General features: G+C 38.0%; 1 protein-coding gene across 2 annotated transcripts in view; it reads right to left on the bottom strand.

The window, feature by feature from the left end:
* Positions 1 to 14,355, bottom strand: part of COL4A4 (collagen type IV alpha 4 chain) — a 64,211-nt gene that overhangs the window by 25,652 nt on the left and 24,204 nt on the right. For both annotated transcript variants that reach the window (XM_083868475.1, XM_083868476.1), the window contains exons 12-23: positions 14,193 to 14,234; positions 13,190 to 13,270; positions 11,646 to 11,699; positions 10,368 to 10,427; positions 9,706 to 9,750; positions 8,630 to 8,683; positions 4,520 to 4,589; positions 3,846 to 3,950; positions 3,115 to 3,279; positions 2,501 to 2,593; positions 2,015 to 2,178; positions 71 to 143 (exon numbers count right to left, since the gene is read on the bottom strand). In XM_083868475.1, coding sequence (XP_083724601.1) covers positions 71 to 143; positions 2,015 to 2,178; positions 2,501 to 2,593; positions 3,115 to 3,279; positions 3,846 to 3,950; positions 4,520 to 4,589; positions 8,630 to 8,683; positions 9,706 to 9,750; positions 10,368 to 10,427; positions 11,646 to 11,699; positions 13,190 to 13,270; positions 14,193 to 14,234 — 1,006 coding nt within the window. The remainder of the gene's footprint in view (positions 1 to 70; positions 144 to 2,014; positions 2,179 to 2,500; positions 2,594 to 3,114; positions 3,280 to 3,845; positions 3,951 to 4,519; positions 4,590 to 8,629; positions 8,684 to 9,705; positions 9,751 to 10,367; positions 10,428 to 11,645; positions 11,700 to 13,189; positions 13,271 to 14,192; positions 14,235 to 14,355) is intronic.

Raw genomic sequence — 14,355 nt, 5'->3', positions numbered from 1 at the left:
GTTTTTCTCACACTAATGCCTGGACATTGTCTAGGATAACTAAAAGGTTAATGGTAAAATGTGTGTTTACCTTTCATTCTAACTCTTCCTGGATCACCCTTCTCTCCTTTTTCCCCATGCTGTCCAGCAGAACCAGGATTTCCCTTATCATTGACAAAGAAAAGAGTTGTCAGTAACCTCCAGCAAGGAATCAAAGTGGGAATTGAAGAGAAAATCAGTTATCTATCTCTTGCATGGTTTCCCTAAAAAAGACCAATTAAAGTAACCAAAAGGACGCACTTGTCTCTTTTGATGGTCAAAAAGAGGAGTGTGAATGGCACATGGCCTTTTCAGGCTGGCTCTGCCTCATGCACAGATACACAGCTGAAAGAAATTGTAATGCCAGGAGCACTGGGCCCATGACTGCACAGATGTGCGACTGCAAACTGTAAGAATATCAAGAGAATTAACTCATTAACTCCTCCCACTGCAGACTTCAACCCACAGTGCACTGAGGAAGGGAATCTCTGGAGGGTGGTGACTGCTGGATGAGGCTGTCCTCCCAAAAGGGAACACACCAGGAAGCAAGTGATACTTTTTTTTCTGAATGAAAACCCATAAAACCATAAATAAAAATTTCCTCTAGTTAGGTACATTCTTAGGTGAATATACGGCTTAATAGGTTTAAAGGGGAAAATAAATACTTTCCTATATTTTTATGCTGATTTTTGCTTTCAGCTGTCCAAGCAGGGTACAATTTTCATCATCATTGGTCAAGGTCTGATCTTGCAACAGTACATTTTTAACCATGTAAAATTTACATGGAAGTAAAAGGCCACTAAGGTAGAAAAACTGCAGTATTATTTAGGCAGCTTCCTCTCTAACTCAAAATCTTTCTCTTCAAAATAGGTGGAGCAAAACTAGTTTATGATGTGATTGACAATTTTAAATCAGGCAGCAGACTTCTGAAAAATGTGTATCCGAAACTAGAAGTGACTATTTGTTACAATGTGTAGATCTTCAAGAAAGCAGTGACGAGCTATTAGTTTCTGAAAAGAAAATGAAATCTTTGGGAAGAAAAGAGAGCAGAAAAATGGAGAAAACAACCCATTAGACCAAAGCTCTTCTGTACTGAATTGTTTCCTTCCAAAGTGATTACAGTTTGTCCTTGTTTCTCAATTAAGCAACCTAAGAAGAGCAAAGTTCAGGACAACGCTTCAAGCCTTACTTCAGAGCCACAAGGGCTAAAAGTGGTTCATACTCTCAAAATATCAGAATCTCACATACTCCACTCAGGTAATAGGGTTTTAAAACAAAAAAAAGAGGGCAAATGTAAACCTTCCAATGAAACTATTGGAACTTGAATGAGAATCCTTCCATCTCCTTCTCTCAGACTCACAATGGATTTATTTGCCTTTTTTTTTTTTTTTTTTTTCTTTTGAAAGAACATGTCCTGGAAATTTTTAAACAATTCCTTATGTGAAAAAAAAGTTTTGCTATTAAAACAAACCCAAATCTCAAAAGAAAAAAAAAAGGCACAAAAACCCCTCTAAATATGCCCCTCAAATCAGAAGCCCAACCATAATGCAACAGTTATAAAGCAGTCATATCTACCTATATTTTCAAAGAAAACCCTCTCATGCACAAGAAAGTGCATTACAAAAACCTTCTGTTTGGCTTAATTTTGGCATGCAGCATCCTAGATGTACATTCCTTATGTCAGACCAGAAGTAGTAGATGAAAATCACAGCAAGAACAATAAATTATCATATAGTGTACTTCTGAAGCAGTTAGATTAAGTGGTGTTTTGAATTATTGTTCACTCTGGGGAATTAAGACAAACTATATGAAGCACATTAAAGAAAGTAAGTCTGCTCCCAAAAGTAAACGCTTGTTTCATTAGACTGTAATAAGCTAAAGTAGAAAAAAGTTCCAGATAGTTTTCCAGAGCACTTTCTCCACCATTCTGCCTAAATGCCTCCTGAGTTGAGAGGTAACTTGATGTTGCTTATTAAAGCCCATGAAAACTACTCACAGGGAGCCCTGGTAATCCCACTGCACCAGATAAGCCTGGGTCACCCTTTTCTCCATGTCTTCCAGGGTATCCCATTTGTCCTTTCCTTCCTTCAGTACCTGGAGGTCCTTGCACACCACGGGGACCAGGAGGACCAGCACTACACAAGCAGAGGCCTTGACTTCCTACATGAAAGTGTCACAATTACATTGAAACAGTTGCAAAATCAATACACAAAAAATAATGCTGTCCTTTTTCTTTTGTGTGTGAGTAGTGCACAGACCATTTTATCTCATGTTATCTCACCTGGAGAGGATTATCAGTCTCCCTTTACAGTGCTGAGTAACTGCACTAAAAGGACTCTGCTGCCTCAATGCAAACAGGCTGTGTAACTCTGTACTTTGATGGGCCTCATCCTCCAAGTTACTTTGAACTTCTTGCACATTTAGATTTGACACTCCTGGCAAAGGTTTCTTACTCAAATTGTTGTTATCCAGGCCAACTTACCCTTCTCTCCTTTTGCACCTTTTCTTCCTGGAAGGCCTATCTGACCTTTTGCTCCAGGTTCTCCAGGGCTCCCTCTGTCGGTACAGATCACACCTTTGAAAAAACAAAATTTCCAGCCAGTATAAATCTGGTTTACTCTTTCCACAGCTAAGGTCATGTGTCCTCCTTTCCCTTCTCTTGTTATTCTCACATGAAAAGTTAAAGATCTTATTAAATCTTTACAAGTTGCTGTTTATAGATTATACTGCAACAGACAATGCGCTAGAGTTGGTGTTAACACATCACTTCTCACTGCCACTGCTGCTATTTTCTACTTTGAACTTTACTTTTTTCTTCTCTAAAGCATGTAGATTTAGGTTTCCTCAGTATTTTTCAGTTGGTATATTCTTAATGGAACTTTTATATGTGTGTTACTTTAGTGGGTTTAAATCACCCAGAAAACGAAGATCTTGAAATCTGATTAAAAGCTAATAGGAAAAATATGTTTTCAACATCCCATGTAAACTTTGAAATAGCTGTCAAAATGCACTTTTCTGTATTTGTAGCACCAACAAAAGCAATGGATCTATTAGTCTGCAGAATTCTATTGTTATATGAATTGCTATTGAACCTACTGGGTAGTCCAGGTAAGCCTTGTCTTCCTGGCTGCCCTGGTAGGCCTGGTGGTCCAGGAAATCCTGGTCTTCCTGGGATCAATTCACCTGTCCCAGGCAAACCAGGGTCCCCTTGAAAACCTTGAGGTCCTGGTGCCCCACTTACTCCTGGCAGGCCAGGAAGACCTGAAAAAAACAGAAGGGTAAACAGCTCATACAGCATTAATGTGAGATATCAGGGAGAAAATTCCAGACTATTCAGGACTGTTCTGAAAAACAGCTTCTATATAACTAATGCTTGGATCCAAATCCTCAGGTTTTTCAGGATCCACAAGAGGTTCCTGCTGTAGACCTTCAAATGCTTCTTTCCCTCCTTCCCTCCATTATCTCTTTTCCAGACATCCCAGTTACTCCAGCTCCTCATGTGGACCAAAGCCATCCTCAGCACATCCCTTTATATATTTTTGATATGGAGAGCAGAAAATTTAAGCACAGCACTCCAGACACAGTTTTACCATGGGTTTACTACGGTAGTATTCTCACTAGTCTTCTGTTCCTTTTCTAGTCATTCCTAATGTTCTGCTTGGACCATTTTGTTTCTTTTTCTGTCTATTAAGTGCCGAGTTAATATTTTTTACTGAACAGTCTTTACAGTTGGCGACTTGCATCAATCAAGAACAAAGAACAGTTTCCTTTCAGCTGCTTTCCTTCCTTCTGGTGTATAGTTTACATTTACTTTCTGCCTCTCTTACTTGTTCCATCATATCCTGGTCTTCCTTGAAGGCCTGAAGGACCAATTGGTCCAACTGACCCCATTTCACCAATAGGACCAGGAAATCCAGGATCTCCTTGTGGACCTACAGAGAATTACAGAAATGTGTGAGTTGAACAATTTGTGGAATTGACAGTTTAAATCTAAATTAAGCTGCAACCAAAATTATAATTTGGAAACTACACAAAAGTAAAATAATTCATGAAACATTTTAAAATGTGTAACATTTTAATTTTAAGGTGGGAGGATTTGGTTACTTTTCTATGGATTCCAGCCCATTTCACAAGCACATTTTTAACTCTTCATCACTTTGTAGAAGTATCTTTCTGCTATGTATTACAAAATGCTGAGAGAAATGTTTGCCCAAAATAAACACTTACAGCATTTCAGATAAAGATGGATATTGGAGAGAGTTCTTCAGATCTAGTTGTGGCTGTATGCATGACAATCTTGCACACAAACATTTAATCTGACTCTTACATGTTTAGCGTAGTTCCAGGAAGATCAGCAAGACAAATAAACACAAAAATGTGGCCAAACTCACAAACGCAGCCTGTGGCCACTAGGAATGCTTTAAGATTCCCCTCCACACACCTTGGTAAAACAGGCCCTGCACTACATACAGCACAAAGACTAGTCAAAAATAGATATAACCTTTAATAGGAGTTGGTGGAGTTCCAACAGCTCCAGGAGGACCTGGAGGCCCTTTCTCTCCTGGATCCCCCTGTAAGAGTCCAACAATATTTTTTTAATATACAAATATATGGTGTACTAGAATGTAACTGAGTATTTCAACAACAGGGAGGTATGTAAGGATTTGACACACACCATCCAGGGAACTTGAGTTTGACACTTCACAGCATTTAAAACCAATCAAAAAGATTTAAAATAACCGTTATCTTTCAAGATGCCAGTGACTAAACAGTAATATACCCATCACACATATCTATTTGACTCTAGAACATGTGACTGGTCTATTTGATTTTATTAATTTATTGTAAATATGACTAAATTACAGGAAATCAGTATCCATTTAATTGAGATATTTAAACTACCAATCTGTAATTAAAATTACAGAAGTTCTGTATCAGAATTAGGAAATTACTTCTATGACAGATAAGCATAAAGAAAAACAGCTTCACAGTCTAACAGCTATTATCAATGGTAATAATAAGAGATACTCAAAGCTCTTATAAGAAGTTTAAAACATCTGCATTAGGGAAACATAAAAGCGCTTACTAATAGTGAGGAAAATCACTTCTGCTTGGAGGATTTCTAATTTAACTTGGATTTTGATACTTAGAATTGCAAGTGAAGTGGTCTTTAGGGAAGACTTTTATGTGGCAAATTGTATTAGACCTTTTGCTTTGTAGATTAGAAATCAGATCTCCTTTTTCAGCAAATGGGAAAACAAGAATGTCCATGTGGGAACTGCGTAGCGTGGCTGCATTCCCAGGACTGGACTCCAGGGCCTTTTAGGACACAGACAAGGAGAACTGGGTCTGCAAAACTGGATACTCATTCTTACACGAGTGAAAACAAGGCCTCTATCTTGGTTTTTTGTTGTTTTGTTGTGTTTTTTTTAATGGTGTCACTACAGTAATTAGACAGTTCTGTCACTGGCTGCTGCCCTCTTGCTCTCTGCCCTGCTTCCTTTGACTGTATCTTGCAGAATGAAAAAATATCCTTGTGTCATCTTTGGTTCTTTTAAACAGGAACATAAATTTGTCTTCCCTAAAGACACAGAACAGCCTTCTGTGTAGCAGGAAAGAAAAGGTAAAACTAGCATTTTGCCTCCTCTGATAAATTTAGAAAGATTTTGAGCTTTAAAAGTAATTTAATGGTGACAAATAGTCAAAGATTTATATTATAGATGTATTTGGCCCAAGTCTCATATAATTTTCATGCTGATTTTAAAATGACACAATCAGAACACAAGAAAGAACTGAAGAGTAACGAGCCAACGTCAAACATATCTGTTCTTAGTATCTCAAGTAATAAATTCTGGTTGTGGTCTCTGAAAACCTTTTTTTTTAAGCTGTTAGGGCTAATGACCCTCTCTGGCTGGCAGCTGCCTATTTGCTGTGTTTTCACCATTGGCACACTCCTACACAATGGCACAGATCTGTCTAGATTATTTTGTTGACTGATACTGTTTCCTCTTCCCATAAAAACCTCAAGAGGCTCAACTTGCCAACAGTTTATTTTTAAAAAAACTGCATTGCCAGCATCCAGACTTAGGCATCAAAAGCTATGGCAACAATTTCTTAAACTCCACTCTGCTTTTAGCAACAGTTAGCATTTTTTAAAGATGAAATCTACTTTCCATCCAACTGGGGTTTCTTTCTGAGTCTCTACACCTTAAATCTGAGTGCATCTTGGATTTTCTATGAACATATTTGTTTCAGAAAAATCTACACAAGGACAGGCTATTGCCAGGAGAAGCTTTAACTGCATTCTTGTTCCTTCAGTGCATTTTTAATGGATCATACGCAACAGCTGGTGAGGCCAGCTGAACAGGTGATGCAGTCTGAATAGGTCTGCTCCTTTCAGGAATAATCAGATTTCTCCAATTGTTTCCCAATCAAAACTACAGCATCTGTGTAATCACTCAGGATTTTGCATATCTGTATTAGCTACCCTTTCTTTATTAAGTTGTGTCTATACCTGATTTGATTTTTTTTGCTCTGAGCACTAGCAATTGTAATTTCATCTTTCTGATTCATTACTGCAAGACTTCAACCCTTTCCCTAGCATAACCTACCAACAATTAATCATGTTTTTGTTTACTGTTTGTCATGTTAACTGATGGCTACTCAGGCCGTGGGTTCATCAATGGAGCCTGAGGAATGCATTATTCTGTCTACAAGGTGACTTGTCTGAAGTTTGTCAATGAGGCCCCAAATTAAATCAATATGTACATCAGGGTGAGAACTTTTTAACAACAAAACACTTAAGATTTGGTTCTGGATTTTGGGAGTGTTGGACTGCAATGAATTTTCTCTTTAAATCTGATACGCAATGTTTCAGTTTAATCAGTATCTTAATTATATCACCATGTTGTGAAGTTGATAATAGGCAAAGGGGAGGAAAAAAAAAAAAAATCTGTGGCAATTTTTACCCCTGGGTATGACCACATAATTTGAATCTTGGCTCAAAAAGCTGGTCTAGCATCCTCCTGGCAGTCCTAACTTTGAAAGTTAGGTCTGTGACTGAGCCAGATGCTTTTATTATACTTTTACTCATTTACTTTTATGTGTTTGTCATCTCTCGTTTGTAAACATGCTTTGAAAACCTGTTTGTTGCTTTAAATTTGTGTGCTTTCAAATGTGTCCTTAGCTGTATGCTAGTTATGACAAGTTTGTACCAGCCACAGTTTACTTCGTTATGTCGCCACAGATTATGTAGAGTGTGTTCCAATCTCAACCTTTATTTTATAACAGAGGTGATTTTTGTGCAAATCTATTAAAGAAAATTCACTGGCTTATATGCAGCTTTCAAAAAAATTATTTCAGAGGGAACTAAACTCTCCTTGACTTTTGCATTTCAGAATATTTAATCCAAGTTCATAAGCATCACAATTTCTGCAATAATGTTTTTGTTCTCTATACTGTGGTAATAACTTTGAGTTTCAACTTTGGTGTCTCTAATGATGATTCTGTCACCCACCTTCTGCATTGCAGCATTTCACTTCTCCTCTTGCTCTTACACTGCTGACCATTTGGTACCCTATCCCAGGACTCCTCAGGCCTTCCCCCCCGGCTAGACTCACTGCTGCTTTGCTCCCTCTAGGTCAGCATCCAGAACTGCTTTTTTTCTTCTGAGTGTGCTTTAGCATTGTAGATTCCACAGGATATGCAATAGTTCCCTTCATTCTTTATTGTTACTCAAGAGTACTCAAGTCTTTATTGTTACTCAGAATTAAAATATGATCCAGTGCTCAGAACTTCACTGGTTCTGCAGCCTGCAGAAGAAAATTCATAAACTTTTGTCCTGAAATGTCACTAGACTGACACCTGGGTCTTCTGAAATTGTTTTTAGCATCTCTTCCACACTTTAAATATTTTCCTGTTTTACTGCTTAGCCCTGGGATGTGACACCTACACTTCTAACCCTAATGGAAAGCAGCAGGTATTGTAAAATAAAAGACAGTCAGTGTCCTCAAAGTGAGCCAAAGTAGGAAATGTTTAAACACAGCTGGTGTGAAGGAGTCCACTTCCTTACCACTCTGGTAAACATCTTGGAATAATTATTTAAGTGAACAGATTGAACACATGCCAAGAGATTTTGGTAAATCATGCAAACAGGCCCATCTGAACAGAATTTTGCCACCTCATTTGGGGCCAGTTTTCACCCTTGTTTATAAGATCAAACTATTAACTAAACAACAGCTTCCTTTACTTCCCATACTACCCTGGGGAATGCAGCTCAGCCATGAATACCTTGCAGAGTACCTCAAGTCATGGATTAGGTAGCTATCCTGGTATACTTACAGGTGACTACTGAGATTCACAATTCCTATGGTATATAAAATAGAATTCCCATTCTTACATGCACTAGCTAGGAATGCTTTCTTACACTGCAATTACTACCAGGGTGATGTGTAACTACAGCTATTGTGAAAATAGTAAATCTTTAAAGAAATTATGACTGTATAAAGGGAAATGGCCTGATAACTGTATTATCAGTTAATAACCGGGTACATTTGGGAGGAAATATTGGCACAGAGAGGAGTGGGGTGTGAATGTGTGGTCATTTTTATACCTGTATGCCTGGATAGCCAGGTTGTCCAGGAAAACCAGCAAATCCTGTTTCACCCTGGAAAAGATCACATAAATACAATTTGATTAATCTGTTAAGACATAATTAATTGAGCAAAACCCAGTAAGGCAGTCATACAGTACTGTATGTTATAATTGTGCCCACAGCTTGTTTCAGATAATTCACTGGGTTTGTACAGGAGGTGGTGTTCCAGGGACTCTTCTGTGTTGTAAAATTCACAGCATGTATTGCCAGGTTATTCAGACAGTGCTCAGCAGATTCAGTGAAGCTGGGGCACAGAATAAGCTGGAATACATATCAGCAGACTCTGATAGACTGTCTGCTTCATACAGCTGAAATTGGTTTGCTGCCTGCTGAATGACTCTCTTAAACTACTGCATGGAAAGCAGCTGCACATCAGCTCTCTTCTCTTTTATGATTTTCTAATATACTCATCCAGCCAGTACTCAAACTCTTTAGATAGGCAGGAGTGAAAAACAAAGTGAAAAGTATTTTTGCAGATAAAACAGTTACCTGGAACATAACTCTAGAGGCAAATATTTATACATTAATGTGTTTTATGAACAGCATGATCACTACCCTTAACTAGAGCTGGACAAGATATGGATCTATATACATACATCTATTTTTCTTTATTCCAGTAAGACGTAAGTTCATAAGTAAAATTTAGCAGACTTAGCATCACTGGAATTTCTCAAGCCAGAAACATGAAGAAAACATGCATGCACCACAAAATTACACAAATAATGTCACCATAAAAAACAAAGTTAACATGCTGCATAACTTTTCTATTATGCTGTATGTGTGTCCCACTGACTTTTCCTCCTCCTTGCAACTTCAGATTCCATTAGCAAATTTCAGCCAAATTTCAGAGTGGCAGAAATTCAAAGACACAGAGTTCATACAGCTTCTGTGGCAACAGGCAGCAGAAGAGAAAAGAAGGAATGCAATCTCAGTTGTGAAGTATGTGAAAACTCCAAATCTGCATAAATCCACAGAAAACAAAATCTCACTGATCCCACTGTTCAGGGAGCTGCTTATACTTTCTGCCTTCATACCTTCATTCCAGGAAAACCTGAAGGTCCATAAGAACCAGGATGACCCTAATAAAAACAAGTACACTGTAAGATAAACAGTAAAAACTTTTTTAAAATTAAACCTATTCAGAACTGCTGATAGTTAATGTTACATAGATAAACATTACTTGAGATATCTTCCAACAACTTTGCAAAGTTTTTGCATATAGTTTCTGTGAGAAATGGTCAAGAATTAGAACTATAAACTAAAGAAAGCAAGTCAGATTGTCACATAATTTTTTTACCATATTGCATCAAGCACAGTAGTGGAATGCTGCTCCACTTCAGCACTGTTAAGCAAATCAAGTAAAAGTAAAGGTGCTGTAAAAAACTGTCATCAACATGTATGGAGAACATTAAAATTACTATGTTAGTACTGTGCTATTCCAGAGCAGCTTTGTGCTGGTCTAAATATTTAGAGGATAACCCTACAGATTTACTTCCTTTCCAAGGAAAGTCTGTGTGAGCTTATGTTTAAGTCTGAGACAGGGTAAGCCCTAGGGAAAGCCTCCTAAATATTCCATACTTCTAGGAAGCATGACAGATTAGCTTAAAAAAATCCTTAAAGTCATTTTTGAAATTGCAAACCTTAACTGCCTAATTATAGTGAATTTGTGATACAATTTATTGTGCAACTTCCTTACCCGCAATCCAGGGAATCCAGGAAGGCCTTTTTCACCCTTTTCTCCTCTCCCAAGTACACCCTAGAACAGTCAAAATAGTTTTTTTTAACCAAGATGCTCAGTGAAGTGTGCCATAATTTTTAATACTTGTGCCTGTTTATTAAATGATGTATACATTACATCAATGGATCTTGTTTCACTTGTGAGGCTCAGTCACTGGGGTTGACTTCACACAGCATCACCAGCAGTGCCTAAGTAGCTCCAGCTATTTGAGGAACCTGCTCTGGCCTCTTCTCTAAGCTTCATATTATTTCAGCAGTTGAACATGTTTTTGGTTTTTTGGGGTGGTTTTTTTTTGGTGGTTTTTTTTGTTTGTTTGTTTGTTTTTTTGTTTTGTTTTGGTTTTTTTTGTTTGTTTGTTTTAAAGTTCTGGGTATCATTTGAGCCGCTTCAATTGATTTCGCTGTTCCTGCTTATGACCAACAAGTGCATGTATGATCATCTACACAGACAAGTAGTACTGGAGCATGCATATAAAGCCCATCTTTTTCAATGTAAACCTGATATAAAAAGATTAGCTTTGCTCTCTTTTCCAGTGCCAAGTAACAGTGGTCTTTTTGCGATGGAAAATGAACTTCTGAAAAAGTGCTAGACTTACAACTCAGAAGTGTGATGTTCATGCTTCTTATTTCTTCTTCTGCTACAAAGCTAAGTAAGTTTTTAATATAAACTAGAGTGATTAGTTTATCTCCAATTATCCTCTGTTTTTCTGAGATCTGGCAGCTCCCTGCCTATGTATTTTCCTCATCTGCCACCTCAATGTTTAAATCTATCGTGCTGACAGAAAGAAAAGAAAATGTAGAATAGAGAGTAAAGAGCAACTCTTTCTCCAGTGGCTCTGCCTTCTCTGCCCTTGGAGCTATCCAGAATGTCAAGTTAAAGCCTTTCTTCAACCTTCCATGGTAAATATACATCATGCCCCATTAATAACAGATTCAGATCATCTGTTTCTCTTCCTGAGGAAAAAAAAAAATCTGTACTTGTATTTTCTTCACGGTTCCAATCCATTATGTCAACAGCCCAACTGGCAACAATACTGACCTTTTGCTACCAGGCAACACTCAATAGGTATGTATAAAACAGCCTCAAAGATTTTCCAAGGGGTTTTGAAATATTTTTGCTTTCACACTGATTTAGGTGGTGATTAAATTTCACAGCAAAAAATGCTGTGCTTTAGACATAATAACCACAGAAGGACTTTGCCAGCACCAGGGGGAAAAAAAAAGTCTCATTACTTACTTTGGGTCCACGTGGCCCTCTGTATCCTGTTACCCCAGGTAATCCTTTTTGGCCCTACACGTAAAAAGAGATTTTGTGTATATTAATATGCAGGATATGGCTATGTGCTGGTTAACTTTTTTAAAGTTCTACTCTGGATTCAAGTTTTAAACAGGTTTTTTTTAAGCACTTAGGTGTGTTTCCTAAACACACACACAAAAAAAAAAAAAAAAAAACAAAACAAAACAAAACAAAAAAAAAAAAAAAACAAAAACAAAAACAAAAACAAAACAAAACAACAACAACAACAACAACAACAACAAAAAAACCCCAAGCAAAACATTCACGTACTTATCTTTATTTCTGTTAATGCTGTCAAACCAGCATAATGACTGGGGAGGGAGATATATGTATCTTTTCACTTCCAAGCATCTGCAACTCAGGTCTTTGTTCCTAAAAACATGCATGACAGTAGCTCTTTTTTTAAATTTGCTGCTGTTCTTGGTTTGATGCAAGAACTCACAAGCATAAATCTACACTTTTGAGCACAGCCCCAGTCTGAATAGTGTGCACGGCTGCTTTCTCATGTTGTAGAGCAGCAAGTGTCTCACTTCTTAGGAATGTGGGGAGTTTATGAAGGTTCTTTTGCTTCTTCCCCTCTCTTAGTACACCTGTATAGCAGCTGTTAGCACAATCAAAACCCAAGGTCCAACATGTGAAATCTACTGGCTCTCTGAGTTGAGGCTGCAGGAGATGGCAATGCCAACTTCACCTTCTCATTTGTGTATTTGAGGAAATCAGACTTGAGGACACAGAGGGTCCTGTAACAATACAGGGCTCTGTAACACAGTTTTTGTTTAAAAATAACAAGGGGTATAAACATACTAATGCTCTAAGCCACTCAGCTGTAGCTATGGTAGGTGTGACATTGAAGTGCAGGCTGTCCAGGAAAGCTGTGGATGCTCCATTCTTGGAAATGTTCAAAGCCTGTTTGGATGAGCAACCTGGTCTAGTGGAAGGTGTCCCCATGGAAGAGAGATTGAGACTAGATGATCTTTAAGGACTCTTCCAACCCAAACCATTCTACAATTCTGTGATAAAACTTGCAAATAAGAATTGACAACAAAATCACACTTAACTTTTATATTAAAAAGAGCACCCTAAAGGGCTAGGGTTAGTTCAAAACTGTAGATCAGTGTACAATTGCCAGTGATATGCAAAACTTAAAGTATAAGTTAAGAGCCACAAAGGTTCAATAGCACAGTAATCAAATTTGCCAAGATGCCTGAAATGTGATTTGCCAATGACAAAAAGTGAAGAAAACCAAAGCAAGGGCACTATCTCTTTTTGCATCAGGACAGTCTTCCCTCCAGAACATGAGCTAAGGTACACGTGGGGTGTCCTCTCCTCAAAGCTTGTAGGAAGGGTGCTGAACACAGGATTCTGCTGCAGCTGATGGTTTGTTACAGGAAGAAAAGTTTGTCTTATGCCATCCTTGCAAAAATTACATCACAGGATTGTACTTGCCAAGCTGAACATTGTTAAATATGATGACAAATTAACACCTTTTGTCCTTTGAAGAGCTGAGCTCCAGGAGGTCCAACTAACAGCGGTGACCCAGGTGGCCCAGGCATTCCAATGTCACCCTGTGGAAGCCAAAACAACAGCAGAGATGTTCCATGCAGTATTTCAGTGACACACAGCTTGTTTTCCTGTTGTACCACATCACTACATATTTCTGTACTCACTGCAAAATGTACTAATTTACCTGCAGATAAAGGTTTGCACTGAGATCTGTAAGCCTCTTTGCCATCTGCTTAGATGAGTAAATTGGTGAGCTAATCTCCTCCTGAGTCATTATTTTAATGTTACAGCTAAGGAAATAAGTGAGAATGCCTGGCTCCTGCTCCCAATCTGCTGTGGAGACAGTAGTTACAGGACTGTCAAATCTCTTATGCATACATACAGTCTCTCATGTTCTAGACCAAAGCCTTTGAGCCCAAGACTATGTGAATGTAAAATAAAATTATTGATCTGCGATAGAAAGTTGTGTATTTAGACACTTGCACAAATTCTGAGAACTGATTGCACCAATTCATAGAAGAAATATCAAATATTCCACATTGGCTCTATATATCCTGAGTATGCTAACATAGGTGGAGACTAGTAGAGGAACTATTATTATGTGCTTCTTACATACTTTCCTTGACACCTGCTCTGCACTTAGCAAGAGATGAGATTCAAGGACTGATCAGGTCCAGCCCCTGTCACTAAGCAATCACAAATACTGTTGTGATTACCTAGGCAGTGTCTCTTCAGAATGTATGTAAATGCTAAGTACCACTGATCGTTGCTTTTTAAAATCTTCAGAATGTGCTCAATTCCTGCATGCAGCTCACTGAAGGAATCACTTCTGCTCAGAATTAATTCATTCAATAACTTCGTCTGTTCTAACATGATTAGCAGGAGACAAAGCCACAAATTAATGGAATCCATGGAACCCAACAAGACCCTATTACTCTTCTAACTCTACAGCAATAATATATTTAATAATATTAGTTTTCTTACCGGCTCCCCTTTTTGTCCATCCACTCCAATCCCTGGATTTCCCTAATTGATAAAGAATGTACACAGTTTCAGCATGATCAGAAAATACTAACATTAGAGTTTAATCAAGTAACTCTTTTGAAAAACTTGATAACAAATAAACAAAAGGAACACTTTAAATGGA

The sequence above is a fragment of the Zosterops lateralis genome (assembly GCF_965231275.1).
Source record: "Zosterops lateralis genome assembly, chromosome: 10".
NCBI lineage: Eukaryota > Metazoa > Chordata > Aves > Passeriformes > Zosteropidae > Zosterops > Zosterops lateralis.
This window is presented reverse-complemented; position numbering and strand designations above follow the sequence as displayed.